The sequence below is a fragment of the Monodelphis domestica genome, chromosome 1 (genome assembly GCF_027887165.1).
Source record: "Monodelphis domestica isolate mMonDom1 chromosome 1, mMonDom1.pri, whole genome shotgun sequence".
Lineage (NCBI taxonomy): Eukaryota > Metazoa > Chordata > Mammalia > Didelphimorphia > Didelphidae > Monodelphis > Monodelphis domestica.
In genome coordinates, this window is record NC_077227.1 from 505,573,031 (window position 1) to 505,601,022 (window position 27,992).

The 27,992-nt window shown below is 43.1% G+C and overlaps 1 protein-coding gene across 1 annotated transcript in view; it reads left to right on the top strand.

Moving 5' to 3' along the window:
* Positions 1 to 24,894, top strand: part of PREX1 (phosphatidylinositol-3,4,5-trisphosphate dependent Rac exchange factor 1) — a 210,830-nt gene extending 185,936 nt beyond the window's left edge. Inside the window, exons 25-40 of the mRNA XM_056812969.1 lie at positions 470 to 746; positions 3,991 to 4,197; positions 5,086 to 5,174; positions 5,955 to 6,037; positions 7,098 to 7,188; positions 9,380 to 9,508; positions 11,697 to 11,738; positions 12,881 to 13,098; positions 15,596 to 15,695; positions 16,928 to 17,071; positions 17,165 to 17,288; positions 18,371 to 18,437; positions 19,332 to 19,501; positions 20,841 to 20,943; positions 21,948 to 22,015; positions 22,688 to 24,894. Of these exons, the coding sequence (XP_056668947.1) occupies positions 470 to 746; positions 3,991 to 4,197; positions 5,086 to 5,174; positions 5,955 to 6,037; positions 7,098 to 7,188; positions 9,380 to 9,508; positions 11,697 to 11,738; positions 12,881 to 13,098; positions 15,596 to 15,695; positions 16,928 to 17,071; positions 17,165 to 17,288; positions 18,371 to 18,437; positions 19,332 to 19,501; positions 20,841 to 20,943; positions 21,948 to 22,015; positions 22,688 to 22,730 (1,955 nt within the window). The 3' untranslated portion in view covers positions 22,731 to 24,894. The remainder of the gene's footprint in view (positions 1 to 469; positions 747 to 3,990; positions 4,198 to 5,085; positions 5,175 to 5,954; positions 6,038 to 7,097; positions 7,189 to 9,379; positions 9,509 to 11,696; positions 11,739 to 12,880; positions 13,099 to 15,595; positions 15,696 to 16,927; positions 17,072 to 17,164; positions 17,289 to 18,370; positions 18,438 to 19,331; positions 19,502 to 20,840; positions 20,944 to 21,947; positions 22,016 to 22,687) is intronic.
* Positions 24,895 to 27,992: the final 3,098 nt, after the last annotated feature.

Consider the following 27,992-nt stretch of genomic DNA (forward strand, 5'->3'; position numbering starts at 1 on the left):
ATATTCTAGGCCTGGTTTAGACCTGTCATGTTCTAAGGTCTCCTTCATGTTTCATGTTCTCTACTCTCTCCATTCTGTTTCCTGGGGTTCCTCCCAAAGATGACCTTCCATCTGTTGTGTCCTAAGGTCCCTCCCACCTCTGGCTTTCTTTTTTCTGATGTTTCTTCTGGCTCTGACTTTCTATGTTCTGGTTTAGGCATCTTTTTGTTCTAATATTCTACTTGCATACTACGAGCCTCACTCTGTCCATATTGGGTGACTAGAAGATAGACTAGTCTCAGTTACAGAAGAGCTCACATTCTAGTTGGGGAGCAGAGACTCACATCTAGGAAATCAAATGATACAAAAGAGGAGAGAAGAATCTATCTATCTATCTATCTATCTATCTATCTATCTATCTCCTTAAGCCATATATTGTCCTAATGGGTTATTGGATATTTTTGGACGTCTATTTCCCTTCATCTTCTAGGTCACATAAACCCAATGTCCTATACCCAGCACTGTATCACCACCATGGCTGCCCCATCCTGGAAGTGCCTTCCCCAGGAGGATGGGGAGCCTCATGAACGGAACCTTATGGATAGTACCATCAACCCGCAGAATGGGGGGCCCATCCAAGAAGACCGAGGCTTGAGTTTCCTGCTAAAGCAAGAGGACCGGGAAATCCAGGATGCCTATCTACAACTCTTCAACAAGCTGGATGTGGCCGTGAAGGAAATGAAGCAATACGTCATGCAGATAAACAAGTGAGTGAGACCAGGAAGGATGGATGGCTGGGACCTGGGGATGGGGAAAGAAGGAATCAGTAGGGGCAAGGAAGTTTGGCAGAATGTGCCAGAGATGGCCTCAGCATTTTTTCCTGCTCATCTAATTTGGCAGGTATTGCCGGGTCAAAGGCTGTATTCCTAGAAATATAAGAATTTAGAATACTGATTATAATAATAAAATAGGGGAGAAATTTTTTATAGTTGAAATGGTTTTAGTCTTGGAAATCAGGAGATCTAGGTTTGAATGTCAACTATGACATATGCCAAATGTGTCATCTTGAGCAGGTTAATTCCCTTGTTTGAGATTACAGATATTCGTCCATCTGTAAAGTGGAGATAATAAAGTATAATAATATCTGCCTTGTAAAGTTGTTCAAGAGGAAAGTGCTTTATAAGATCTCATGTTCTGTAGAAACACATTGCTCCATGTGAAGTTAAATATAATTGTGCTCTCTGTTAAATCAATAAAAAATTGAGTTCTTATAACTTGTAGAGAAGAAGTGTTTAGGCCATGTGATGTGGATTCACAACTGTACTATAAGTCAGGAAATCTAGGGCATAGGCCAACTTTGCCATCTACTCATTATATAGAACTGTCAGCCAGTTGCTTCCCATTTAGGTACTAGTTCCCTGTAAAATGAGGGGATTAGAAATGAACACAAATACAAATACAGAAGAACACATAAATAGAGGCATTTGATTTCTACATATATGCATAACTATGTTTGTACATATAAATATATGTGTATTGCTATATATTGTAAAGGATAATTTTAGCGTTGTGACTTAAAATCTAAATTTAATTGGTCACCAGGGAAAATCCCAAATAATAAAATACCCAAGTCAGCTGGAAATTTTATGGTGATTTAATTGATATAGTGGAGGAGATTAAGAAGCAGGAAGAAGGAAAGGGAGTAGGATTTCTCCCGCCTGGCTAGTACTGGGTGGGAAGATTAGGAGATCTAGAAAGTAAGGTTTTGGAGTTTGAAGGAGGAAGGAATCCTCCTGAACTCCAAAAGGGCTCAGCCAAGATACCCGAACCTCAATCAAACTTACCACCAAACCCAGACAAATATCTGCCACTACTCCAAGATGTCAGAATGCCTAGCATGCTGCCAGCCAGAGTCACCTCTTCAGGGAAAGAGGGAGAAGAGAGCCAGTGACGTCCTTATATAGATGGTTTTATGTCACTTTCCTGTGTCTCATCTGTACCAATGATAGCTTAGCTTGTCTTAGGACAGCCCAGGGGTTTTGTCCTCTGTTTTCTGCACATGTCTGTTGAAGGCCATTTTTTAATCTTTGAGTATGGAGCAGACATTCCTGACCTTATTAAACTGAGTAGGGTGGAGAAATGTAGAGTTCCCAAGACTTGATTCTGTTAAACCAAGTATCTCCATTATTACTAATCAGGAAATAGCTAAATCAGATCTTCTAAAGTATGGTCTGATTAGGGTGGAATTGTTTTTAAAATTCATAATATTTCTTTATACATGTGAAGATATGTATATAGATTTTATATGCATATACACATAACATGCACATGTACATATATACATGATTATTATACACATTGTGTATGTATACATAATAGAAAAAAACATTTCAAACCAATGGCTCATTTGTTTGGGCTCCAATTTTTAGAGACTGTTCATGCTCTATCTCTCATATATATAATCTATCCTCTATCTACACACATATTTTAAAAATAATAATTGTATTTTTATAGTTATTTAAGGTTTTCAAGGTATTTCACTGTTATCTTACCTTTACAACCTTGTGAGGCATAGTTGCTATTATTATCCTCATTCTACAGATGAGGAAACTGAGGTTGGGAAATCTTAAGTGACTTGGCCACTTTCATACAGCCAGTAAGTCTTTAGGCAGGATTCAAATTTAGGTTTTCCTAACTTCAAATCCAACACTATTCACAGTGGTTTTTATACCACCTTCTTACATGTTTCTGTGGTGAATGACTGTTAATTTTTCAATAAAAGAAAAAAAAAATTCAAACTGTGAGGAGATTGAGACTGGATGATCTCCCAGATCCCTTTATAGCTCTTATTTTCAGATTGTATTTATCACATTTTTGATGAAGGACGACCCTGGGGTTTAGACTCTTGCTTGTGCTATAAGGAGGAGTTGTACTTTGTGATAGTTTTCCTTGGGACTTTAATTCCTTTGCTGAAAAGTGGGAAGCTTACTTTATTTCTACTTTCTGAGTGTGAGGGGAAAGTTCTAAGCTGATAAATATTTAAACCATGAACTCACCAAAAAATGAAGGAAACATTTAAGTTTTATCTTCATTCTCTTCATTTCTTTAAGTCAAATAGTCAAGAAAGAATAAATGAAGCTTTAAGTTATATTGTTTTTGAGATGTAAATGCCCACCCTGAAAATACATCAAACCATACTCTTGTTTGTCAGGCTCTTTTGATTTAGAGCTGGAGTATTGTCAGATAGAAATGCCAAAGAATGCTGAATATTTGCTTTGCATAGGACCTTTGGAACACATCATATTAGATATGGTCGAGATCTTAGCAAATAGAATATAGGAGACCATAGTGACTGAAAAGACTTTAGAGATGATCTATTCTAGCACTTCATTTTACAGAGGAAGAAAGCAAATCCTAGAGATAGATGAAGTGATCTATCAAATGTCACTCAGCATGATAACGGTGGAACTGGAAATGACAATGATTTTAAAAGGGAGGTTGGAGGAGGGAAGGATAAAGCAACCTCTTAATCCTTGTCGGATAGTCTTACCAAGAGATTAGGGTATTTTCCAGAGCTGTTGTAATCAGAGGAACTTGTAAAGATTAAAATTTAGGGGAGATGGGGAGACTGAGGCATCTGAGGCAGGTAGAAATTAGTTTCTCTCTGCAAGGAGTATTATATTTTTTAGAGGTTTATTAAAGTTAAGGATTAAAAGAAAATACAGGATAAGAAAAAACACGTGTCTAGGCCAGAGGCCTAGACCTCACCTATATTATGGAAAGAGCCGTGTCTGCCCCAAAACAGAAGTCCAAAAAGAGCCAAGAGCCCCTCCCAAAGCCTTTGAATCAACTCAAATACCTTCTCGATCTCAGCCCAGGTGAGATTACAAGGCATTCTGGGGAAGTGGAGCAAAGGCTCATGGGGATTGTAGTTCTGTATTCGAGACTATTTTTTACAAACTGAAGGTTCTTATTCCAGTGCTTCATGATGGGGCCTGTTGTTCTTTCTAGGCTACTGTCCACCATCACAGAACCAACGGGTGATGGGTCCTGTGAACCTCCCTCCACTGAAGAGGTCTCCCCTTCTCCGCTGGTGAGTGAGGACAGTGAGATCGACAAAGCAGACCATGGTGGCATCAAGAAGGTGTGTTTCAAAGTGTCAGAAGAGGACCAGGAGGATTCAGGACATGACACAATGAGCTATCGAGATTCCTACAGGTAGGATACGTGATCGAGAGTGGACAGGCTTGGCCATACTTTCAAGGAGTCACAAACCAGTTGGGGAAATCTTTTCTCTGTCAAAGGCATTGGGTTAAGGAGTCTGGCGTCTCTCACTTGTAGGCTGTGTAACCTCAGACCATCAGGTTCAGCTCTCCAAATTTCAGTTTTTTATCTGCAAAATGAGCATAATAATCCTTTCCTCTCTTTTGGGAGTTGGTGGTAGTGGTATGTGAGATAGTGATTATGAAAGTGCTTTGCCTAAATTTCTTTACTTTCTTACGGTTTTTTTTTAAAGAAAAAGGATGAAAAGAACAAATTCAGTAAGATCAATCACTATGTTGAAAGAATTTGACTTTTATGTGTAATATTCCCACATCCATGGAAACCCCATCCCCACACATGTCAAGGCAGGGCATCCATGAGAAGAAAATAAGGGGAGGTATCCTCTCCTATCTAGAAGGAGTTATAATTAATCATATGAGATAATAGTATTTTAGAGTTGAACTAGTCTTGGCACTGGGTCTAAGCTTTGAAACTTGCTGACTTAGTGATTGTAGACAAACTATTTCATCTCAGTTCAACTCCAGATTTCTCCTTTCTCTAGAAAGGGACGCCAGGCCCTCAGTTCTAGCCTTAAGTTGTTCTTGGTATCCTTGTGTTTTCTTGCTCCAATAATCCACTTCAGCGATTGAGCTCATCTTAGAACCTCTGTAGCTATTTTTCTATATTTAGAGCCGGTGCTGGTGTTCTGACCAGTTTAGAAATACTGAAGAAGACACACTCCAGCTTCCTCTTTCTGAAGTTCCTATTCTCAAATTAGAAATGCAGAGTTGCTCTTAGGACTTTGGGGACTTTCTCATCACACCCTTTCTGTATCTTTTTCAGTGAGTGCAATAGTAACCGAGACTCGGTCCTCTCTTATACCAGTGTCCGCAGTAACAGCTCTTATCTGGGCAGTGATGAGATGGGATCTGGTAAGTAGGTTGGGACCATTTTCAAGATAACTTGGGAGACACTAAGGAACGATCTGGTGTTCGTCCAGATATGTGTAACATTGTCAGGTGGAATGGTGGCTTTGGGGTGGAAGATGAGTAGTGTTCCAGGTAAAGACAGTAGAATGAACAGAGGTCCAGAGAGTGAACTCATCTTGAATATTTAATTCTATTTAATTAATTAATTTAGAATATTTTTCCATGGTTACATGATTCATGTTCTTTCCCTCCTTCCCCCACCCCCCTCCCATAGCCGATGCACAATTCCACAGTGTTTTACATGTGTCATTAATCAATACCTATTTCCATATTATTGATATTTGCACAAGGATGATCGTTTAAAGTCTACCTCCCCAATCATATCCCCATCAAACCATGTGATGAAGCAGTTGGTTTTCTTCTGTTGAATTCATCTTCAGAGTACAGTCTATAGGATAGATTGATGACAGAGTATAAAAGGGAAATTAATGGGAGATGGGTTTGGGAATGTAGGGGTTAGTCAAATTGTGGTGAGCTTTGGCAAGACAAACAAAGTAAATAAGACTTTATTCTGCAAATAGTAGGGAACCATCAAAGATTTTGTAGCCGGGAATACCATGATCAAATCCATATTTTAAAGAGATGATGAGATGATGTTTGTCCTGCTCACTTCATAGTGTTGTTTTTTTTTAAAAAGTCAAATAAGATATTGGATAGGAAAGGACCATGAGAGATAGAAAGTACTACACAGATGTGAACTTCCTCACTTGTTCCCTCTCCCAGGAGATGAGTTACCTTGTGACATGAGGATCCCATCCGATAAGCAGGACAAACTCCATGGATGCTTGGAGCACCTATTTAATCAGGTAGAACCTTTTCTTCTTCTAATAGTTACCAGCCTTCTGATTTCCTCTTGGGGAAATTTGGGAGAATGAAGCCTCTCATAGATGAAGACAAATATTTCTAGCCTGAAGCCAGAATTCTGCAATGTCATAGGATTATAGATTTAGAGATAGAAATCAATGAATTGGGGTTGCCAGGTGGTTCAGTGGATAGAGAGCCAGGTCTAGCTCTATGACCCTGGGGAAGTCCCTTGACCCCAATTGCTTACATTGCCTCAAAACTGTTACTTAGACAGAAGGTAAGGATTAAAAAAAAAAGTCAATCCTCTCATTTTGTAATTAAGGAAATTGAGGCCCAGAGAGGTTAAATGACTCACTAAGGGCCTCTCTAGATAAAAGGGCTGGATTTTGGGTCTCATAAGTTCAGCTGGGTAAACTTGGGCAAGTCATTTAACTTTTAGCCTTACTTACTTCTTTTGGAAACTGGGGATAATATTAGCATTTCTCTCACTGGGTTGTTGTAAGGATCAGTGAGTTAATATGCGGGGAGCACTTTAAAAACCTTAAAGTACCATTAATTATAGCCGTGATGATGATGACCATTATCACCACCCTAGGTAACCTGTTCAGTATTAGTCATCTGACCCAGGTCCTCTAGACTCCAGATCCAGTTGGCAGATACCCTCTGACCTGAGGCTGTGGAGCATAACTGGAATTCTTTCTTCCCTCAGGCACTCTCATTCTGATTCTTTATAACTTGGGGATCCTCTTTCAAAAATGAAGTTATATTAATGTGCCATTGAGTCACAGAGAGCTCTGTGTGTGTGTGTGTGTGTGTGTGTGTGTGTGTGTGTGTGTGTATGTGTGATGGACCAGCTCATTTAAATTCAGAAAACCTTGTTGCCTTGTTGGGATTGGCTCCCAAGGGAGGCACTTTTCTGCCTACAGAAGTTCATGTATCTGCATTACTGGAGGGAGTATCCTCTCTGAGGAAATTTTTGGATATTTTGAAATCCTGAGAAATCCTTGACTCTCAATCAGGCCAGGCCCACACTAACCAAATACCTTTTGTCAAATGCCCCAGGTTGACTCCATCAATGCACTCTTAAAAGGGTCTGTCATGAGCAAAGCCTTTGAGGAAACGAAGCATTTCCCCATGGAACACAGCTTGCAAGGTAATTGTGGGCAGAGGCCTCTGCCCAGGCTGGGGACAGTCTGGAACACAGATGGGCAGAAGGAATTCTAGCACCCAAGCTGTGGTGTTTGGAACATCTCTTTTGTGTCAGGGTAGATGGCCAGATTCAGGGACTCATTAATTTGAAGTCCTTGTCCTGTTTCCCTCCTTGGAATTCCTCACTTGGGAGTTTTTTGTCTTACTGGGAAGATTGATCCCTCCTACTTGAAAGTGGGCTGAATCTGCTTCTTGGCCTCAGCCAAGATTTCCAGTGTAAGTGCCCTCTCAGCCACCCACCACCTCCTGGGACAAGCTAATCTCTAGTAAATGGCTCATTTCCCTTGGAGATGGATGGCTGCCAGAGCTGACACTTCTTCACATGACCCAAAATTGCAGCTTCTTACCCTCCTCTCCTATGGCTCAGCCTGCTTCCCCAATGCAAAGTCAATAGGGCAGTGCTCTTGGCCTCCTTGAAGGGTAAGGTGGGCAGCTGAGGTGAGGCTCAGCACCGGCTTCTGAAGAATTCTGACTTTGGTCTTCTCTTGCCTTGGTCTGCCTAGAAGCTGCTGGTTCAGTACCAACAAAGAAAAATCTGTAGAAACTCTTACTCCGCACACTGACTTGAATTCTCCTCCTTGAAAATAATCTTTTTCGGACAACTTGGCACAGGGAATAGAGTGCCAAGCTTGGAGTTGTTTGAATATGGGTTCACATCTGGCCCCAGACATGTCCTAGATATATATCCCAGGGCAAGTCCTTTAGCCCTGTTTGCCTAGCCCTTGTCTTTTGTTTTAGCCATTAAGAGAGAAAAAAAGAAAGGATGAAAAGAACCTTTTGGCCAGAGGCCTTGAGTAATGTTTGTGGGGAAGAGCGTATGCACCTAGGTATCTAGGATAGCCCCCAGCTCTGTTCTGTTTCCCCAATCTGTTCTGTGGCTGTCTAGTAACAAGGTCCTTTTTTCTGCTGAATTTTCCTTCCATGAAAGGAGAGGCAGAGAGTCCTTTGGTAGAAAAAAAAAACATTGAATCTGAAATAATGGGGATCTGAATTCATTCAGATATAATCTCTGATTCTTGCTATGTGATCTTGGACAAGTCAGTTATCCTCCAAGGCCTTAGTTTCCTTATCTATAAAATGAATGGTGTAAGACCTGGTGCCTCCAAGGTCCCTTTCAGCTCTTGGTCTTTGGAGCACAGATCTAGGGAAATAGATCTATGGGGATGAATGTGTGATGTAGGAATCCAGGGTCTTAACCCTGCCTACTTCCCATAAGTTGCATATTTCTAAGGAGATTTTGACAGCTTTATGATGTTCCTATTGTAGTGCATTACAAACTGGCCCTTTGTGAAGAAGGGGGGAAGAGAAAGAGAGGGAGAGGAAAAGAGAGAGAGAGAAGGGGGGGAATGAGAGAGAAAGAGAGAGAAGGGGGAGAGAGAAAAAGAGAGAAGGGGGAGAGAGAGAAAGAGGGAGAGGGAAAGAGAGAGAGAGAAGGGGGGGAATGAGAGAGAAAGAGAGAGAAGGGGGAGAGAAAGAGAGGGAGAGGAAAAGAGAGAGAGAAGGAGGGGAATGAGAGAGAAAGAGAGAGAAGGGGGAGAGAGAGAAAGAGGGAGAGGGAAAGAGAGAGAGAGAAGGGGGGGAATGAGAGAGAAAGAGAGAGAAGGGGGAGAGAAAGAGAGGGAGAGGAAAAGAGAGAGAGAAGGAGGGGAATGAGAGAGAAAGAGAGAGAAGGGGGAGAGAGAAAAAGAGAGAAGGGGGGAGAGAGAGAAAGAGGGAGAGGGAAAGAGAGAAAGAGAGCTACATGTATTTTGTTTGAGGCACTTTTTTGGTCCCAGTTTGTTCTAAGAAAGAAAGCAAATCTAGAGTAATCCTTTCTATTAGGCATCTGTTGGGTCACGGCCCTTTGTTCTTAGTTGAACAAAGAGTCAGTAGACTGAGGTTCTCAGCTTGGCTCTGCCACAAACTCACTGTGTAACCAGTGAGAGAGTTTTCAGTTTCCTCTTCTATCAAGTGATAGGATAAATGACATCAAAGGCCCCTTCTGTGAGCTCCGGGCTTCAGTGTCCTCAGGGGTATCACAGGGCGTGTCTTCTGACCTGCCCATGGTTGACCACCTACATTGCCACTGTACTTTCCCTCCTCACCCCATGTCACTGCCTCATTGTCTGTCTCTTAACTTGTTCTTTCTGCTGTAGACTTTAAACAGAAGGAAGAATGTCCGATCCGGGGCCGGAGCATGATCCAGATAAGCATTCAGGAAGACCCTTGGAACCTTCCCAACTCGATCAAGTCCTTGGTGGACAACATCCAGAAATATGTGGAAGGTTTGTATGAAGGATGGGTCAGGGGCCATGGGAAGAGCATTAAAGAGTCCAGTGAATCTGAGCACTTTGAGATCCAAAGATCTCGGAGCACTTTGTCTGGTATAATGGAAAGGAAGTCAAGAGATTGATCTGGATTTTTATTCTGGTTGTACTATCTTTAAGCTGTGTGATCCTTGCTTGAGTTAGGGGGTTCCATCATCCCTCAGGTCTTGCCTGGTTTGGGCAGTCCTTCCCATTTTAATAGCATTCTGGCTTTGTTGCAAGCCTCTTTCAGTTTTGAGATTCCATTTCCTTCTAGGTCTTCCCTTCTGCATTCAGATATCTCTTTCACTCCTAGAAATTAGATTCTTATACTATCTTCATGTGATTAGGCAGGGCAGGGAGTGGACCTTATTTTCAAGACTTTGGATTTGGTTATTTACAATTTAGATTGTGGGAGCTTAGGCCTCCTCCCTCACCCAGTCCAGGAATCTCTCAAAAGATTGAATCTAAAGGCATAGTGTTTATACCTTCATTCCCCGTGTCCTTCCCTTTGGACCCCAAGATTTCTGGTTCCAGGAAAAGGTTTAGCACTATTCATATCAGGGCTTCCTTCTTTGGTTTATTGCCAGACCTCTGTCATGGAGCACAGGAATTTCCAGGCTGTAGAGAAAAGAGGGTACATGCACATGTGTGCTGGGGGCAGGTAGCTGGTTTCAGGGATTGAGTGTCCAGCCTGGAGTCAGGAAGACTCATGTTCCTGAGTCCAAATCTGGCCTCAGACAAGTATTAGCTGTGTGACTCTGGGCAAGTCACTTCCCCCTAGTTGCCTCAATTTTATTTCATAATTTTTATTTGTATCTTTTTGATTAGAAATTTGATCATTTTACATTGTAAAATCCCTAAATATGTACACAAATATATAAATACAGTTGGTAAAATTATAATCTTAAAATTTTGCCTTATTTATAAAATGAGTAGGAGAAGGACACGGCAAACTGCTTCAGCATCTGCCCGGAAAACCCAAATGGGGTCACAAATATTTGGACCAGGCTCTCCTCTTACCTTTTAATAAGGGCCTGAAATTTCATGGTTAGAGTTTCATTCCTTTGAAGCAACTGAAACTATGGCACAACAATGTGTAAATATTTATTTGCTTTTATTTGTTTTTCTCAGTGCATGTGTTGCACTATGTGCTATCTGCCGTGATGTTACACATTGGATTTGAAGTCAGATGCAAGCTACATGTATCCTATTTACTCACAGTTCGACTGGATAATCTTAGTAATAGGATATATATAATATGTATTGTGTACCTCATGATTATGAAAATGCTTTATTTTATTTTGGGGCAACTTTGTAGCTTAGTAGATAGAAGAGCCAGACCTGGAGACAGGATGTCAGAGACTCAAATCTAGCTGTAGACACTTCCTAGCTGGGTGAATCTGGGCAAGTCACTTACCCCCAATTGTGTAGCCCTGACCACTTACCTCAAGGGCTTTAATTAAAGAAAGCTTTATAAACCTTAACAATGTATATATACATTATGTATATCTGTGAGTCTGTGTATATATTTCAATGAAAATATGTATTATGTCTTTGCATAGCCATTTCAGAGAGACTTCTTTCAATGTCTCCCAGAGATGGGTGTCTGCTTAGCAGCTTTCTCACCCTCCTTTCCTTCCCTGTGTCGGTAAATTTGCAATGCACAAAAATTAAAGTGACTTCGTATTGCCTGTCAAGTGAAATTCAGCGTCCTTTACATGGCACTCAAGGCCCTCCACTTCTGGAGCCACCTTGCTTTTCCAACTTCCTCTCCTAACACTCCCCTCCATGCCCTCTCTGCTTCTGCCAAACAGGATGATTTTGTTCCCCCAAAACACCTCTGTGTCCCCAGTGCCTGGGATGCTGTCCTTCCCCATTTCACTAGTTCCTTCTTCTTTCTTCTGCTTTTCTCTATCAAACTGCTCGTAACCACATATCAGATCTTTGGGACCCGAATGCATCTCTCATGGCATGTTACAGCTCTCTGTGTGAGTATCTCCTCCGCCACTGGACTGTAAGGAATGTGCCTCTCTGTGTTGGGCACAGTGCTTGGACCCGCACCTGGATCCTTAGTAACCGTTTCATGCATTATATTATACTATCTGAAGTTCTTAGAGCTGAATTAGAGGCGAAGCCCTCACTTCCCTTTTCTCTTTCCTTCTAGATGGGAAGAATCAGGTGTTACTGGCTTTGCTCAAATGCACAGGTAAGTGTCGTGTTCCGTTGGAAAGGGCAAAGAATCTGGAGATGGAGGTCTATCGTATACTCAAGCTGCTCCTCAAACATTTCTAGCCCAGGGTAGCCATGTTCGGGCTGGCTAGAGGGGAGAGGGCTGTCTCCAAGGCTGGCCTGTGGGACGTGTAGATTCTGGGCAGGGCTTTGGCTTGATGACATTTCTGGTAGCCTTATGGGCCGATTGTCCATAGAGTAGCCTTTTTTGTAAGTCCTGCCAGATCCCTCCCCCCAGCTCTCCCCAAGCCTGGATTCATTATCCTATTTTTCATAAAGGAAACATGGCCTGTAGGCCACATGTGGCTACACACCAAGGTTTTTAGTTTCCTGTGTTTCTCATCCAGGGCTTGGAGAAGGGAGAGCCTTCCTCTTGCTCTCTGATGTTTACACGGTTTGAATCAAGTCTTTCCTCCACCCCTAGCTGAGGAGCTCTTCCCACATAGGCCCTTTGCAGGGTCAGAAACTGAGTGCAGGAAGGGGAGGGGGCGTTGTGTGATCAAATGAGAGAATATTTGTGAAGTGCTCATTAGCACAGTGCCTGGCTCAGGGTAGATCCTCAGTAAATGGAAGGGAATAAAGAACCTTTTCCCCCTTTCCTAGGACCCATTAGGGAGTTTCTTCTGTGTATCTTCTAGCTTCACATGAACTGAAAACCCTCAGGGATGGCCCACAGGGACAGGATAGGTGGCAAGAATTTGTCAGATGCCTTTGTTGACTCTCCCAAAGGAAAATTGAGGGTTTGAATCCCATCATTAGATCTAACTGTAGAGCCCTTAGGGCCATGCATGGCCTGCTTTCTGCCCAAATATAGTAGTTATTGTGTGGTCACTGTTTGGTCAGTTCATCTCTCTCTCTCTCTCTCTCTCTCTCTCTCTCTCTCTCTCTCTCTCTCTCTCTCTCTCTCTCTCTCTCTCTCTCTCTCTCTCTCTCTCTCCCTCTCTCTCTCTCTCTCTCTCTCTCTCCGTCTCTCCGTCTCTCCCCCCCTCCCCATTTCTCTCCCTCTGCCCCTCTCTGTCTCTCTCTCTGTCTCTCTCTCTCTGTCTGTCTGTCTCTGTCTCTCCCCCCCTCCCCCTTTCTCTCCCTCTGCCCCTCTCTGTCTCTGTCTCTCTTTCACAGACACGGAGCTACAGCTAAGGCGAGATGTCATCTTCTGCCAGTCTCTGGTGGCGGCCATCTGTACTTTCTCTGACCAGCTGCTTGCGGCCTTAAGCTACCGATACAACAACAATGGTGAATACGAAGAAAGTAGCCGAGATGCCAGTCGCAAGTGGCTGGAACAGATAGCGGCCACAGGGGTCCTGTTTCACTACCAGTCGTTGCTGTCCCCCAGTGTGGTAAGAACCATTGGCTGGAGGCTGAAGAGGCAGGAGGAAGAGGGGCCTGTTCAGCTCTGAGACAAGGCTCTGACCCCTCCTGAGAGGCAGGATGCTCCGGCTTCCACTTACTTACACGTCAGGGAATTCTAGCCCTCGCTCTGCCACTGGCTCACAATGCGACCCAGGAGAACCATCTTAGAACTGGAGGAGAACTCAGGGTTTCTTTGATTGTAATCTTAACCTGGACAAAGGATTGTCCATCTTCCATGGATGAGGAAGCGTAGCGTGAGGACCTCGGTGTGAATCTCAGTTTTGCCATTTCCAAGCCAATCTAAGGAGAAATCAAGTGGCATAGTGGGTAGAATGCTGGAACTGCGAGTCATGAAAACCTGAGTTCAAATCATGCCTCAGACGCTTTGTTAAGCATTGTGACTGAGCAAATCACTTAACCTCTGTGCCTGTTTCCTCACCTGAAAAATGGAGTTGAAATCGATGGCCTCTTCTTGGACCAGATCTCTCCTGGCTCTAACCCTAGGGATAAAGGGACCAAATTTAAAACTGCCCCTGCTCTCTGACTTCCTACTGGATGGGGTGCTGATAGCCAGGGAATACAGCATGTGACCATCTAAGTTTCATACCATAATTTGATGAGGGAGAGAGTATTCATAACTAGAATGGCTTTAATGCTTCGTGGGTGACTTTGAATGAGGCATTCACCTGAGACTCAGTTTCCTCATTCATAAAATGAGGGTTGGGACCAGATGGCACTTTATGTCCCTTTCTGGTCCAAATCCAATAATCCTGTGGCCTCTTTCTTTAAAGCTTCCTATTCCATTATTGGATAGCACTAGCAGTAGGACTATTCTTTATTCTTTCTCTTTTGGGCCCTACATCTGCCCCTCTGCAGCCAAGCAGGACAAGTTAATCCTTCTGGCACCTGGTGGCCCTTTATAATATCTATAAAGACCTCACGGCCTTATTTTATGGACCAGGCAGTTGATGTACTGAGAAGTGATTTCAAATGACTTGCCAGGTAGCTTTTACTCAGCAAACCTTTCTTATTCACAGATTTTACCCTAATTATTCCTCCCATTTTATATACTTTTCAGGGTAGTGTTTTTCCATCTATGATCTTTACAACCTATTGTGGATGGGTAGAGTATAAGGTGTCATTATCCTTCATGTGCCATTTTACAGATGGGCTAACGGAGGCTTAGAGAAGCTAAGTTTACCCAGCCCAGCAAATAATTCAGGGCTTAAATCCTAGAACACAGAACTCTTGACTGTGTCCAGTAATCTTTCTCCTTCATCAGAGTTCCTCCTCAGAAGGCAGTTGAGTATTTTCTTAGTAACATAATAGGGCAGTTAGTAACACAGTTTGGGCACTGGTCATGAGCAATGGTGGCTTTCTGTTTCTGATCATTTTGACTGGTGGTTTGCCATTGTGTGCATAGACCCGTCCTGGCATCCTTCTCTGTCCTCTTTTCTGACCTTAACCAATTGATTTCCCCATCAAAGTCTTTGCTTCAAGAATGAAGTATCATCTTTTCCATTTATTCCCACCCCTACTCCCTCTCTTTTTTTTTTGGTTAACATGGCTAATATGGAAATATATTTCCCATGATTTCATGTGTATAATTGATGTCATATTGTTTCCCATCTCAGCGGGTGGCAGGAGGAGGGGACTTCAAACTTAAAATTAAAAAAAGAAAGCAAAAAATGAATTGTCCTTTTTAAAAATACAAAAAAAAAGAAAGAAAGAAACAACCTGAAGGGTTGTTTCTCCTCCCTAAGGGGTTCCTTCTAACTCTGATACTCTCAATTCTCTCATTCTCTCCCTGCATCTTCCACACAATGCCCTACAGACCTATCTATCTAACTACCTCATTTTAATTTCCATGCTCTGTTGCCATCTTTCTCATTGTTTCCTCTTCTTCCCAGAGAATGTTGGTGCCTCTGGCATAAACCAACAATAGTCTGGTCTTCTCAAGGCAGGTTGTGGAATGCAGGGAAAAAAGGAATCTTGTGCTTCTGTTGTTTACTGAGGTATTTTAGCACTTTGGTGGAGAAAGAAAAACTTTAGGTTTCTCTATAAGGTGGGATCCTGCTGCCCCCTGCTGGTGAGATGCCGCATGCCATGGGCCAAATCAAACCCAGCCTCTTCTTTCTGACAACTGGCAAAGTAGCATTTAGAAAACACAATCTCTTTGGACCTCAGTGTCCTCCTCTGTAAACTGAATATCTTGTGGTAGGTGACATTCAGGTTTCTGGCTAGCCCTACATCTATGGTCTTTTGATCTGAAAGCCACCTGAGCAAGGTCATCCTAGAGACCAGCTAGGCCAGTTTTTTTTTTTTTTGAGGAAAACAAGTGGCAGATTCCCGTTTTAAAGCCCTGTCCAAGTGGGTTAGATTGGTGTGCTCCGGTGGCAAGCAGTAGAAGACAGTACACAAGTGCACCATTTTCTGACTCTGAAAGAAGAGTTTCCAATAGTTTATCCTTTCTTCATTCCATAGAAGGAAGAACGCGCCATGCTGGAGGACATCCGGGTTACTCTTTCAGAGCTGGACAATGTCACCTTCTCCTTTAAACAGCTGGATGAGAATTTTGTCACCAGTGAGTATTTATTGGTTGCTTTGTTACCCTACCTGGAAGAACCTCATTTTCTGGCTTGGGGTTCTCCAACTCGAGAGTCCCCCCAAAGATGGCCTGTTTTGTCTTTTGGGTTCTAAGATCTGGAGCTAGACAGGGACTGTAGAAATCTAGTCTAATCTTCCCATTTTATTGAGGAGGAGATTTAGGCATAGAGATGTTTGGTGATGTGCCCAAAGTCACACAGGTAGCAGAGAAGGGAGTCATATTTTGAACCTTGGTGCTCTTTCTTGTATTCTTTCCAAACTACCAGGCGGTCTTCTCCTAACTCAAAGGACTTTACCTGCTGCAGGCTGATGGGCATGCATCTTTTTCTTCTAGCAAGGAAGGTGCATAACTTCCCCTCAGTTTCTTATTTGTAAAATGGAAATAATAATCCTTCTGTTTCTTATGTCACTAAAAACATGCTGGCTTTGGAGAGAAAAGTCCAGGGTTCAAATCCTGACTGTAACACTTAACTACCTTTGTGACCATGAGCAAGCTCTTAACATTCCTAGGCCTGTTTGTAAACTCTTTCATTTGTAAAATGAGGGAGTTGGACAAGATAGCTTCAGAAGACCCTTTTAGCTCCAAATCCATATTCTTATAACTAGACAGAGTCTCCTTGCCCTAAGAGAATGAATCAATCATTCACCAAAAAATTCTGTCTGAGGCACTGTAGTAGACACTAGGTGTAGCAATACAGAAATCAAAGAAACCCTAAACATATAGAGCTTGTTCTTTTATAACTTTGCCACAGTTTCCCTACCCATAAAAATGGGCATGGTAATAATAGAACTTCCCAGGGTTGTTGTGAAAACCAAGTGATAAAATATTTGCAGTGTAGTGGGTGCTACATAAATGCTATCTCTTGTTGTTGTAGTTATTGCCACTATTATTATTTTTATTATTTAGCATATGCAAGAGATGTCTGGCACCTTGTGGATGGGGCTCTTCTGGGGCAGTAGATTTTTAAGTCCTTCCCAGCAGCAATGACAGAATTTATTTGATTCTTGTTCTAAGCAAAAGAAATGAAAGTGTATGTCAGAGTATACATGTGGTGAGATGTCAGTCCTGGGTAGGCTCTAGGATTTTTTTGAAGGTTCTCTGGTTATAATGAGTAAAAGTAGAATTCTTAGTTTGTGCCTCTCTGTCTTGGAAGTAATCAATCCTATCCTTCTCTTCCCTATCCCTTCCTTGTTTTTTTGTCTCTCCAGATGCACATGTCTTTTATCATATTGAGGGCAGCCGCCAGGCCTTGAAGGTCATTTTTTACCTCGACAGCTATCATTTCTCCAAACTGCCCACCCGGCTAGAGAATGGGGGCAGTTTGAAACTCCATACAGTCCTTTTCACTAAAGGTATGTGTTGGGAAAGGGCCTGGGGTTGGGAGTCAGTACCCATTCCCTGCTTGATTAGGTCCGCATCTCACAGCTGTCTTGGTTTCTTCACAGCTCTGGAAAATCTGGAAGGGCAGTTACAAGCAGGAGGTTCAACCACCTCCCTCCTGGAGGAGATGCAGCAGGAGATCAATGCACAGTCCTTGGAGAAAGTCCAGCACTATTACCGACGGCTCAGGTAGAAGCCTTCTGTCCTCTTTGTCCCATGCAGGGGTGCCATCTCTGGCCATTTGGGTTTCCCCGAGGCCAGAGAAGTTGAGGAACTTTGCTGGGGGGTGCCTTGGAGTAATAGAAAGTGACATAGTGGATAAAACTTTGGACTGGGACCCAGGAGATCTGGAATCTCTGACTTACTCTGTTTATGATAGTGACTGAACCTCCAGACCTATCAGACATTTCTCTCAATTTGAACTATATCCCAACATCCTCCAACCTAAGGCTCACTATAGAGTTAGGGAAATCCCCAACCCCTTTACCTCCATTCTCTTATCTTTTCCTGTCTTTCCCAAATAAACCCTTACTTAAGATAAAAGAAGATGAAGAATATTTTATTTGAAACATCATAAACCCACCCTGGGTGATTTAGAAAGAAGAAGAAGAAGAAAGGGGGAGGGAAGCTGAAGAGGCTGAAGAGAGGGAGGAAAAGGGAGGAAGGGAGGGTAGACAAAAGAAGATAACTGCCTGATCTTTAATTATCAAATACCAATCAAATATCTATATTTACTATAGTGACTTTGTACATGTCTTGTCCCTCCTCTTTTTACCTCCTTTATTTATAATAAATATTATCCTTTATAAATATATAATAATTTTATATAATATGTATTTATGTGTTATATAATAATTTTATTTCTATAATAAACATAAAATAAATAAATATTTATTAATACTTCCTTTATAAAATAACTAGTATGGATTATGATTATTCTTTTTTTTTTGTTTATATATATATTTTTTTAATATATTTTATTTGATCATTTCCAAGCATTATTCGTTAAAGACATAGATCATTTTCTTTTCCTCCCCCCCACCCCCCATAGCCGACGCGTAAGTCCACTGGGCATTAGATGTTTTCTTGATTTGAACCCATGGATTATGATTATTCTTAGGGAATTTATTAGCTTTGACATTTTGTGACCCTATGACATGATTAGATTGAATGGGGCAGAACTCTAGGCTGTAAAATCTTCTGCATTCTAATCATCAGCTAGATCCAGGTTCTAATTCAGTGACTCATCATTTCATGTTGGCTTTTTTCAGGACATTTTACCTTGAAAGGTCCAACCTGCCCACAGATGCCAGTGCAACTGCAGTGAAAATTGATCAGGTACTTCCCTCCCTCTTGCTTTTTATTTCTTCTTCTTTCCTAACTCTCTCCTTCCCTCTTGGCTTCCCATTTTCTTCTCCCACACATTTCTGTTGGTTTTTATTGAGTCTATTCCATTTCTCTTTTTTTTTGATCCTCGATTTCCCTGAGGCAGGGAGGTTGGTCCCATATCTAGTCCTGTGTCTTTCCTGCTTCAGGTGATATAAAAGAAGGAATAGATGTGATCTCTATCCTCAGGGAGCTTCACAGTCTTTTGGAAAGACCAGACTTGCATACATGAATACCTAAATGTTATTTTATGAAAATATATAACCAGGGGACCAGAATATCTAGTTGGGGCAGCCAGTGCTGAGGGGCAATGACTAGGGTTAGATTGTAGAAGACTGGACACCATGAGAATGAATTGCAGTGGGGAGCCACCGGCAGTTTTTGAGCAAGGAGTAACATCTTATGAGACTAACACGGGATATGTATGGGATCTGGATTAAGGACGATTCATCTCTGAAGAGCCTAATGCAGGAGTCCAATCATGAGAGATGAGGCAGTGAGGCCAGGGGCTAGTTGCCACAGGAATGCCGAGGAGGAGATAGATGGGTATTGGGGGGGGGGTGATGAAAGTTTAGTCAGTATGAGACAATAGTGCATTGGCCTTGAATTCTGGCCCTGGAACTTATTAGTCATATGACTGGGGCAAAATTGCACCTATCAGAGCCTCAGTTCTTCCTCTGTTGGACCACATGTCCCCTGAGATCCTTCCCAGCTCTAGAGCCTATGAAATACCTTGTAAAATAAGAAAGGTTCCATAGGACACAGTCATGAGCCTGTTTTGGCAAAACAAGGGTCAGAAGTCTGATACTTTGGGAAGCTCAGTAACCCTCTCTGACTGCTTTGCAGCTGATCCGTCCCATCAATGCCATGGATGAGCTCTGCCGCCTGATGAAATCCTTTGTCCACTCAAAGCCTGGCACCAGTGTGCCCAGTGCAGGCCTGCTGCCCATCTCTTCTGAGCTCTGCTACCGCCTGGGTGCCTGTCAGATCACCATGTGTGGCACTGGCATGCAGAGGTGAGATCTGGTTGTCCTGTTTCCTGTCTCTCCTGTGTGTTGCCAGCCTCAAGGACACCTCACCAGTAGTACACAAGAGCCACTGAAGTGGACCTTCTATCCAGAAGTAGATTCCTCTTAGGGCTTTTCCTTTCAAAACAGCTTTCTCTTCCCAATCCCTTAAACCTTTACATTTTCCCTCAGTGGAAAGAGGGTACTAGACTTGGAGACCTGAATTTAAATTCTGATGTCTAGACACACAATTGCTTTCCCTGCATTTCAATTTCTCAAACTGTAAAATAGCATTAATAATGCTAAATCTATATAACATATACAATATTGTTCTATATTCCACATAATTTATAAATTAATGCTACTAATATTAATGATACCTCTTTTATAAAGTTCTAAAGAAATGTGAACAATTATTGTTATTACCTTGGGAAGCAGAAAGATTCAGTAGAAAGGACATTGGTCTGGTGTCAGGAAACCTGAATTCTGTACCAGGTGGCCACTGACCTCCCCTATGACTGGGAAAGTCTCTTTCTCTTTCTGGGACTCAGTTTCCCCATTTAAAATCTAGGATTTTTCTAGCTGATCTTTAAGGTCTCTTTTAGCCATGCTATCCTATAGTGATTAACTTCCACATTCTGGGCTAATTTCTTTCTTTGTAAAATGGGGGTAAGCAAGGAGGAGATATTAGACCAGTGTTTCTAACATCCTTTCTTGCCAGCTAAGCTTTTGAAAATAAAGGACTGCAGTGTGTCTGCCATCACCCCAGGCACTTACTTAATAATTCTCCATACCTTGCAGGATTCCTCTCTCCCCCAGTCTCCCCCCACCCTCATGCCTGCCGGTGATATGAGTGTCCAGGCAGAGGGTAGACCTTATGAATACCCAGGTGGAGGGGCCTTCGGGCAAGGTCATTCTGTTCTCTATACTGAGAATTGTGAGTCAGGCTTTTAGCCCCAGATCACCAGAAGACAAGAAAAAGGGGGTGGGGGGAAGCAAGACTAGTGTTTATTTTACAACTTAATTAAATGGGCCTTATGCTCTGATCAAAGTTAAATTCCACTTGAATGGAGGAGACTTGGTATATACATACAATGTGATTCCAGGAGAGTGAGTTTCCCAATTAGGGTTAAGGTTCTGGAGAGCCCTCAGAGATAAGTGTAGGGTCTGTTATGTATTCTTCTCAGGCCATTGCCAGGACAAAGGTGTAGGGTGGATGGGGAAGAATACCCATCTTTGTCCTTATTTCTGATTATTCTTCCTGAGACCCTCACCCCTGAGAGACTACATGCAGGCCCTTATCCTCTGAGGGCTTCCCATCCACCTCTCATTCTTGTCCTGTTCCCAGGAGTACCCTGAGTGTCTCCCTGGAGCAGGCAGCCATTCTGGCTCGGAGCCATGGGCTACTCCCCAAGTGCATCATGCAGGCAACAGACATCATGAGGAAGCAGGTAAGCCTCAGACCACAGGGACCAGGAATGGGCCACGGTAGTCACCCAGGCATACCTCAGATTTGAATCAGCCTTGCTAAAATCCATTGAGTTCTTACTGTGTCCCTAACCCCTCTGTGCATAGGTTGTGTTGCTACCACCAGCTGTTAAGTGTGAGAGGGAAAAGAGGACCAGTGGGGGGACTAGACCCACTTTTGGGCTGGAAGTGGTACTGCTCAGCCCACTCTTTCTTCTAGTCCCTTTCCCCATTAGACCTGACTCATCCACTCCCTGCCTCTTTGAATAGTGAAAATAGGATGTTTTACGTAGTTTGGACCATGTCATTCTCATCCCCCATCCAATAGCTTCAAGGCTGCTCCTCTATCATATTCAGTGACTACAAAAGTTGATGCTACCCAGACTCTAATTCTCTCTCTCTGTCTCTCTCTGTCTCTGTCTCTCTCTGTCTCTCTCTGTCTCTCTCTCTCTCTCTCTCTCTCTCTCTCTCTCTCTCTCTCTCTCTCTCTCTCTCTCTCTCTCTCTCTCTCCCCCCCTCCCTCTCCTTCTCTCCCTCTCTCCCTTTCTCTGTCTCTGTCTCTGTCTCTCTATCTCTATTCTCTCTCTTCTGCTCTCCCTCTCCTTCTCTTCCTCTCTCTTTCTCTCCTTCTCTCCCTCCCTCCCTCTCTCTCTCTCTCTCTCTCTCTCTCTCTCTCTCTCTCTCTCTCTCTCCTGCTCTCCCTCTCCTTCTCTTCCTCTCTCTCTCTCTCTCTCTCTCTCTCTCTCTCTCTCTCTCTCTCTCTCTCTCTCTCTCTCTCTCTCTCTCTCTCTCTCTCTCTCTCTCTCTCTCTCTCTCTCTCTCTCTCTCTCTCTTCTGCTCTCCCTCTCCTTCTCTTCCTCTCTCTTTCTCTCCTTCTCTCCCTCCCTCCCTCCCTCTCTCTCTGTCTCTCTCTCTCTCTCTCTCTGTCTCTCTCTCTCTCTGTCTCTCTCTCTCTCTCCTCCTCTACCTCTACTTCTCCCTTCTTCAGGGGCCCCGGGTGGAAATCCTAGCAAAAAACCTCCGAGTCAAGGATCAGATGCCTCAGGGAGCACCTCGGTAAGTACCATGTGCGGTAGAACATTCCTCTTTTTCAGGGAAGTATGAAGCCCAAGGAAACCCATCCTTAGCCATGGGTCAGAGCCACTCCCCAGATCCCCTGAGCCATATTCCCATGACTTACTACATTTGTATACCATGTTTGAGTGACCTGTGTTCATTCATTCATCATGAAGTATTTGTTGTATTAATCCAAACTGTATCTGCATTTTAATTCTCATGATTCCCTAGCCTTAGAATGGCCTTCCTCAGACTCTGCTGACGTCCCATGTAGCCTTTCATCAGAGCAAGTTACTTAGAGACAGTAAAACCTGGGTTTGGGTTAAGGTTGTGATGCTTTCTATCTCTGTGACCCTGGGCCAGCTACTTCAGCCTCTCTGAGTCAGTATAATCATCTATAAAATGGGAATAACAATGCTTGCACTATATATCTCATAGGAGTGTTAAGAGAAAAGTACCCAGTAAATCTCTCAAGTTAATCTTCCTCCTGTGTTGGCTCAGTACTCAACAAATAGAGATTCTCTGTAGATATTTGTTAAACCGTGAATCACCCCTTGAAGAGGGTTTAGATTGAGAGGGATGCAGAGGAGGCTGCCTGGGTTAGTAGGTCCTTTGCGCCTGCAGGGTTATCTCTTGGCCCCTGGTAAGGAATTTTCTTATTCTGTTCCCCAGGATCTATCAGCTGTGTCAGCCACCTGTGGATGGAGACTTGTAAATAAGGAAGGACAAGAACCCTTGTTTGGTTGGAGACCCTGGCAGTGTTGAGCAGAGAGCCAGCCCTCAGGACCCTTGGTGTACCTCACTCCCCCACTGGCCAGTGGCACAGGAGATGAGAGCCTGTTGCCAAGATCCTTTTCCTCAGACAGCCCAGACTACTTGAAAGTTGTCCAGTCCCCCTCCTCATCCCAGAATGGCCCTTCCATGCCTGACCTTCTCTCCCCCCGTACACACGTGTATGTGTGAGGCCATTGCTTCCTCTTAGTCATAGGTGGGTGGGAGAGATTGCAGACCTGGCAAGAACGACAGGTATTGGAACTGGATGTCTCGAGCCAGGTGCCTGTGAAGGATAGTGGTTAGTTGGTGCAGTGGAGAAGCAGGGCCTGGTCATGCCACTGACCAGTCGTCTCCGATGTGATTGCTGTCTCCAGCCCCCTTGTAACCGTGAGCTCCTCATATCTGTGGAGCTGTCAGGATCGTTGGACCAGTGGCTCGGAGTCATCGGACCCCTCTTGCAACACACCACTTTCTAAATTGATCGATCTGCACTTTTGAAACCCATGTCTGGCACAAATCTTGGGTTTCCTTCCAATATGAAAAGAAATATTTATTCCGGAGCTCTGCACCAGCACAGATCCCCCAGAAAGAAGCTCTTCCCACGCCTAGAGCTTAGTATACATTCCGCAGTCACTGCTTGTCATGGGTCTCCTTTCCTTAGTGTTCAGGGCTAGGCATTAACCCTTACTGATGCTGTCTCTTATCTTTTGCAAAACCAGTCCTGATTGGCCTGGTTGGCATTAACAAGCCACTGAAACGAGGATGGATACCGAGGCCACTCGATAGTCTGGTCCATTGTACTGTGCCCATTTCCCCTATAATGGCAGAAGAACTATGTTGTACCTATTTATGTGGAATGACATTTCTGGGTTTTGGGGTGTGTTTTTTTTTTAATCGTGTGATTATATATTTGAGATTTTAAATTTTAAAGAAAGATATATTGTTTAACATGGGACCAACATGATGTAGCTTTCACATTTCCCACTTCTACTAAAAACAAAACTAAGCGATTTGAAAATGAAGAATGTTTTACTTTTTAATACTAGGACTTTAGGAAGACAGAGTTTAATGGGAAGGAGAAAAAGCATCAGTGCCTCAAATGGATTTCTCTCTCACTTTCCCTATATCAAAATGGTTTCAGTTTATCAGTATTAGATAGAAGGGCACAGATTTATTTAAAAGGCAAAAAATGGATTGAGCAACGCCCAGAGTATCAGCTGTGTGCCTCTGGGAGCACTGTGATAGGTGAGATTCAGGCATCCTTTCAGCACGTAGAGGGCATGCTCCCACCCCCTCCAATTTGTCTTCTTCAAACCATATGCTCCTCTTCCTAACACCTCAGCCCTGGTCAGGCCATAAAGCAGAAGAAGAAAAGGTGTTTGGGAGGATGAAGGCTTCCTAGGTGCTCGTTTTTATTTATTTTGATTTTGAATTTTCCTTGAGCAAGGTATTGGAGGCCCTTGGTTCAGCCAGCCAGCCAGGAGGGCCCCCAGACGCCCACTCTCCTTATTGCTCCCACAGCTGCCTCCCCACCTTCCAGAGAGCTTGCTCCAAACCTGGGGCAGACTGGCTCCACGGAGGCCTCGACAAGTCTCTCTTAATAACTTCTTGTGCAAGGTGTGCGACGTGCAGAGACTGAGAAATAAGGAAAAGTAAACTTTCCGTTTCTTTAGCCTTTGGCCAAGAGGAACGCTGACTGGTCTGGAGGTTGTCCATGCTTCCTGTCAGATATTCTGACACACACACACACACCCAGCATTGCCTGGAAGATGTACAGATTCCTGACTTTTCTTGATGCTGTCTTGATGGGGTGAAGATTGGGAGAAGCCTTCTTTTTCCAGCTCTCACTTGGGAAATAAGAGATGGCTCTTTCTCCAGAGAGAGAGAGAGACGAGTCTTCCCAGCACAGTGAGAACTCCTGGGGTGTGTGTGTGTGTGTTTGGGGTAGGGTCGAGGAGGATCTTTTGGCCTCTGGACTGGGAGCAGAGGTTGGCTCTCAAGAACACAAGCCCTGTGCACTGGTTTACATGGAAATGTACATAATATTCTCATTAAATTCCTGATAGATTTTTTTATTATTAAAGGTTGGTTTATATTATAAGAAAGGAAGCCGTGATTTTCATTGGACTGAAGGGACCTCTTTTCTTTGGGGAGGTTGATTTCTTATTCATTGCCCTCTGCAGACCCGGAGCTGCACAGGATAAAAGTTCCCAGCAAAGGTTTCCTCGTGGAATTGGTTTCTTTGGAAATCAGATGGAAGCATGTCCCTTTGTTGTCTTGCTAGACTCTGAGGCATTCAGGGGCCCTCACCACATGAGATGCCACTAGAGTACCATTTGATGCACTGTTCCATGACCAAAAAATGTCTCAACACCCAATACATGCATACACACACCCATGTGAATGACATTACTTTTTTTTGATGGCCGTGTCATGCTGGTGTGTATTAGATGAGAGATCCTTTTAGCTCTAAATTCTATGAATGGTTGGTTCTTACAGAGATTACCAAAACACTTAGATCTTCTATCCACTGTTGTCTAGCCATGCAAGTTATTCTTGAACCCAAGCACAAGGCAGTCATCCCTATCACATTTCAATATATTTGGCTAAATAGCTAAGTGGCTAGTGGATACAGAGCACTGGACACCTGAAGTCAGGAAGATCTCAAATTCAAATCCTGCCTTAACTAATTGTGACATTGGGCGAGTCACCTGACCTCTTTCTGCCTGTTTCTTTATCTGTCAAATGGGGATGATTATAGCACCTACTTCCCAGGGTTGTTGTGAGGATAACACAAGATTATTTTTATTAAAGTGCTTTGCTATATAAATGTGAGCTATTGTTACAGCCCAGGCTACTCACCCAGTGTGGCAGCTGTCCCCTTTTGTGTCACCTGAAAATTTGATTTATGCTTTTATTTGACTCATTTAAAAAGTTGGTCAGCAGCACAGGCCAGTGACAGATGTTTGAGGCACTCCACTAGAGATTTCTCTGTAAGTTGATATTGGTCCATTAATTACCAAATTTATTTAAGCTTGGCAATATAAACAGTTTTTAATCCACCTAAACTCTCCATTCCTTCATCTTCATAAGGATGAGACAAGAAATATCTTGGAAATGCCCTCCTAAAGTTTGGGTACTCCCTCTTACATCAGTGCTCTTAAGCTGGGTTCCTGGTTTCATTGATTATTTGGATAAAATTGGTTTCCCTAGCAATCCTATGATTTTATTTTATGCATTTAAAGCCATTATTCTGAGGGAGGATCCATAGATTTCACCCGACTGTCACAGGAATTCATGACAAAAAAGGGTTAAGAACCTGTACCCTGCCATGCCTATTCCATCAGTCTTTGGGGAACAGGTTGGGGAGGCTTTGGGATACAGGCTTAGCCTGACTCCTTCCACCTGAGCTATCATCTGAGACAGAACTAGGTTGCTTTCCTTGTAAAATGTGTCTGCCTTTGCATCCCCTACCAGTCTCAGGCCTCCCTGAATTCATTTTGACTGCTGTTAAGCATCCCTTTTCTTGAGGTCCAGCAGATGGCGATGACTCCCTTCCTCTGACCAGCAACACTGACTAATTCTATGAGGTGGCTCAGCCTGCAGAATCCAAAGGACTCTGCTCTCTTCTGCTCCAGCCTGAGAATCTTTATTTCCTTCCTTGGTCTGAAAAGGAAGACTATTCCATCCTCCCTGTCCTCCCAGGGTTCTGCCAGTGCTCCAGAATGTTCAATATGTGGAGTGACAGAACTTTTGATTTGGAAAAGACCGTAGAACATGGAAAGTCAGAGCTAGGAAGGCTCTTAAAATGACAGAGGGAGCAGCTGGGTAGCTCAGTGGATGGAGAACCAGGCCTAGAGACGGGAGGTCCTGGGTTCAAATCTGGCCTCAGACACTTCCCAGCTGTGTGACCCTGGGCAAGACACTTGGCCCCCATTGCCTAGCCCTTATCACTCTTCTGCCTTGGAGCCAATACACAGTATTTTTTTTTTCAGTTTTCATGGTAGAACCCCTTTATTAAAATCACGTAAATGGGTAATTTCCTAGATTTTTCACAGATTTATCAGAGTGCTAAGCCTGGTTTCCCTATGGCAGGGGTTCTTAACCTGTGGGTTAGTGAATTTTTAAAAAAATATTTTGACAAATTTATTTCAATAATTGGTTTCCTTTGTACTCTTTTGTGTTACATATTATGCACTTAAAAACATCACTTTTAAGAGAGTAAGTCCATAGTTTTGAGTAGACTTCCCATGAAGTCCATGACAAAAAAAAAATTAAGAATCTCTTCTATAAAATTTGTGGCAAATTGATGCACCTTCTCTCTATAGAATAAGAAATTCAATTCCAACTCCAAGATGGAAGGTAAGGGTTAAAAAAAAAATGGCAGAGCTGGAAAGAACCATGTTGTAACAAGGAAGGTCAGTGAGAAGAGACCTTACCATTTGTAATATTAGGACTAGAAACAACCATTGAACCTAGAATTTTAGAGCTAGAAGGCCTATTAGGATATAGAGCATCGAATGTTTGAATGGAAAGAGATTAGACTCCCTTAGATGAATATATCCCAAGATAGAGTGAATTGGTTGTAGAGCTAGCATTAGTACTATCTTCTGTCTACTACACTTTCAGTTTACAAATATGCCTCAAATTGTTAAGGAGGGTGACAGGATTTCAAACATGGTTTCCTTTTTTGAAGAGGTAGAGAGGTTGCCAACTGGCCTAGCTGAATCCTCATTCCTTCATGGAGAAGCCTCTAGCATTAGGGAGAACTTCATGATGAGCAGCTGATCTTGGACCTACCTTGAAGCTATGGAGATCATGTAGAGGACTGGAACCTTTGACCCTAGCTAGGTGTGGGCAGCCATTTTACCTGGAGTCCTGAAACAGTTCTCCGTTACCTTTGAGCTCTCTAGTTTGTCCCTGTTTTTAGTACCTAGCTCTTCCTGAGGGCACTTTGTGGAGAAGATGGGAACCTCGGAGCCTCTGAGACCCAATGCCAAAGCAACCTTTGGGTTCTGTCCTTTTGAGTTGCTTTGTAATGATCTGTTGGAAGGAGACTCAGAAGGCTCCTGCTACTACACCGCCATCTTGGCTCTGCCTTCCCATGCAACCTTTGGAACAAGCCATGCCACAGATTGATATGTCAGTACAGTTCTTTGGCTAAATTCTGAGATATCCTTTCATCCAAAGCTGTAGTTACAGT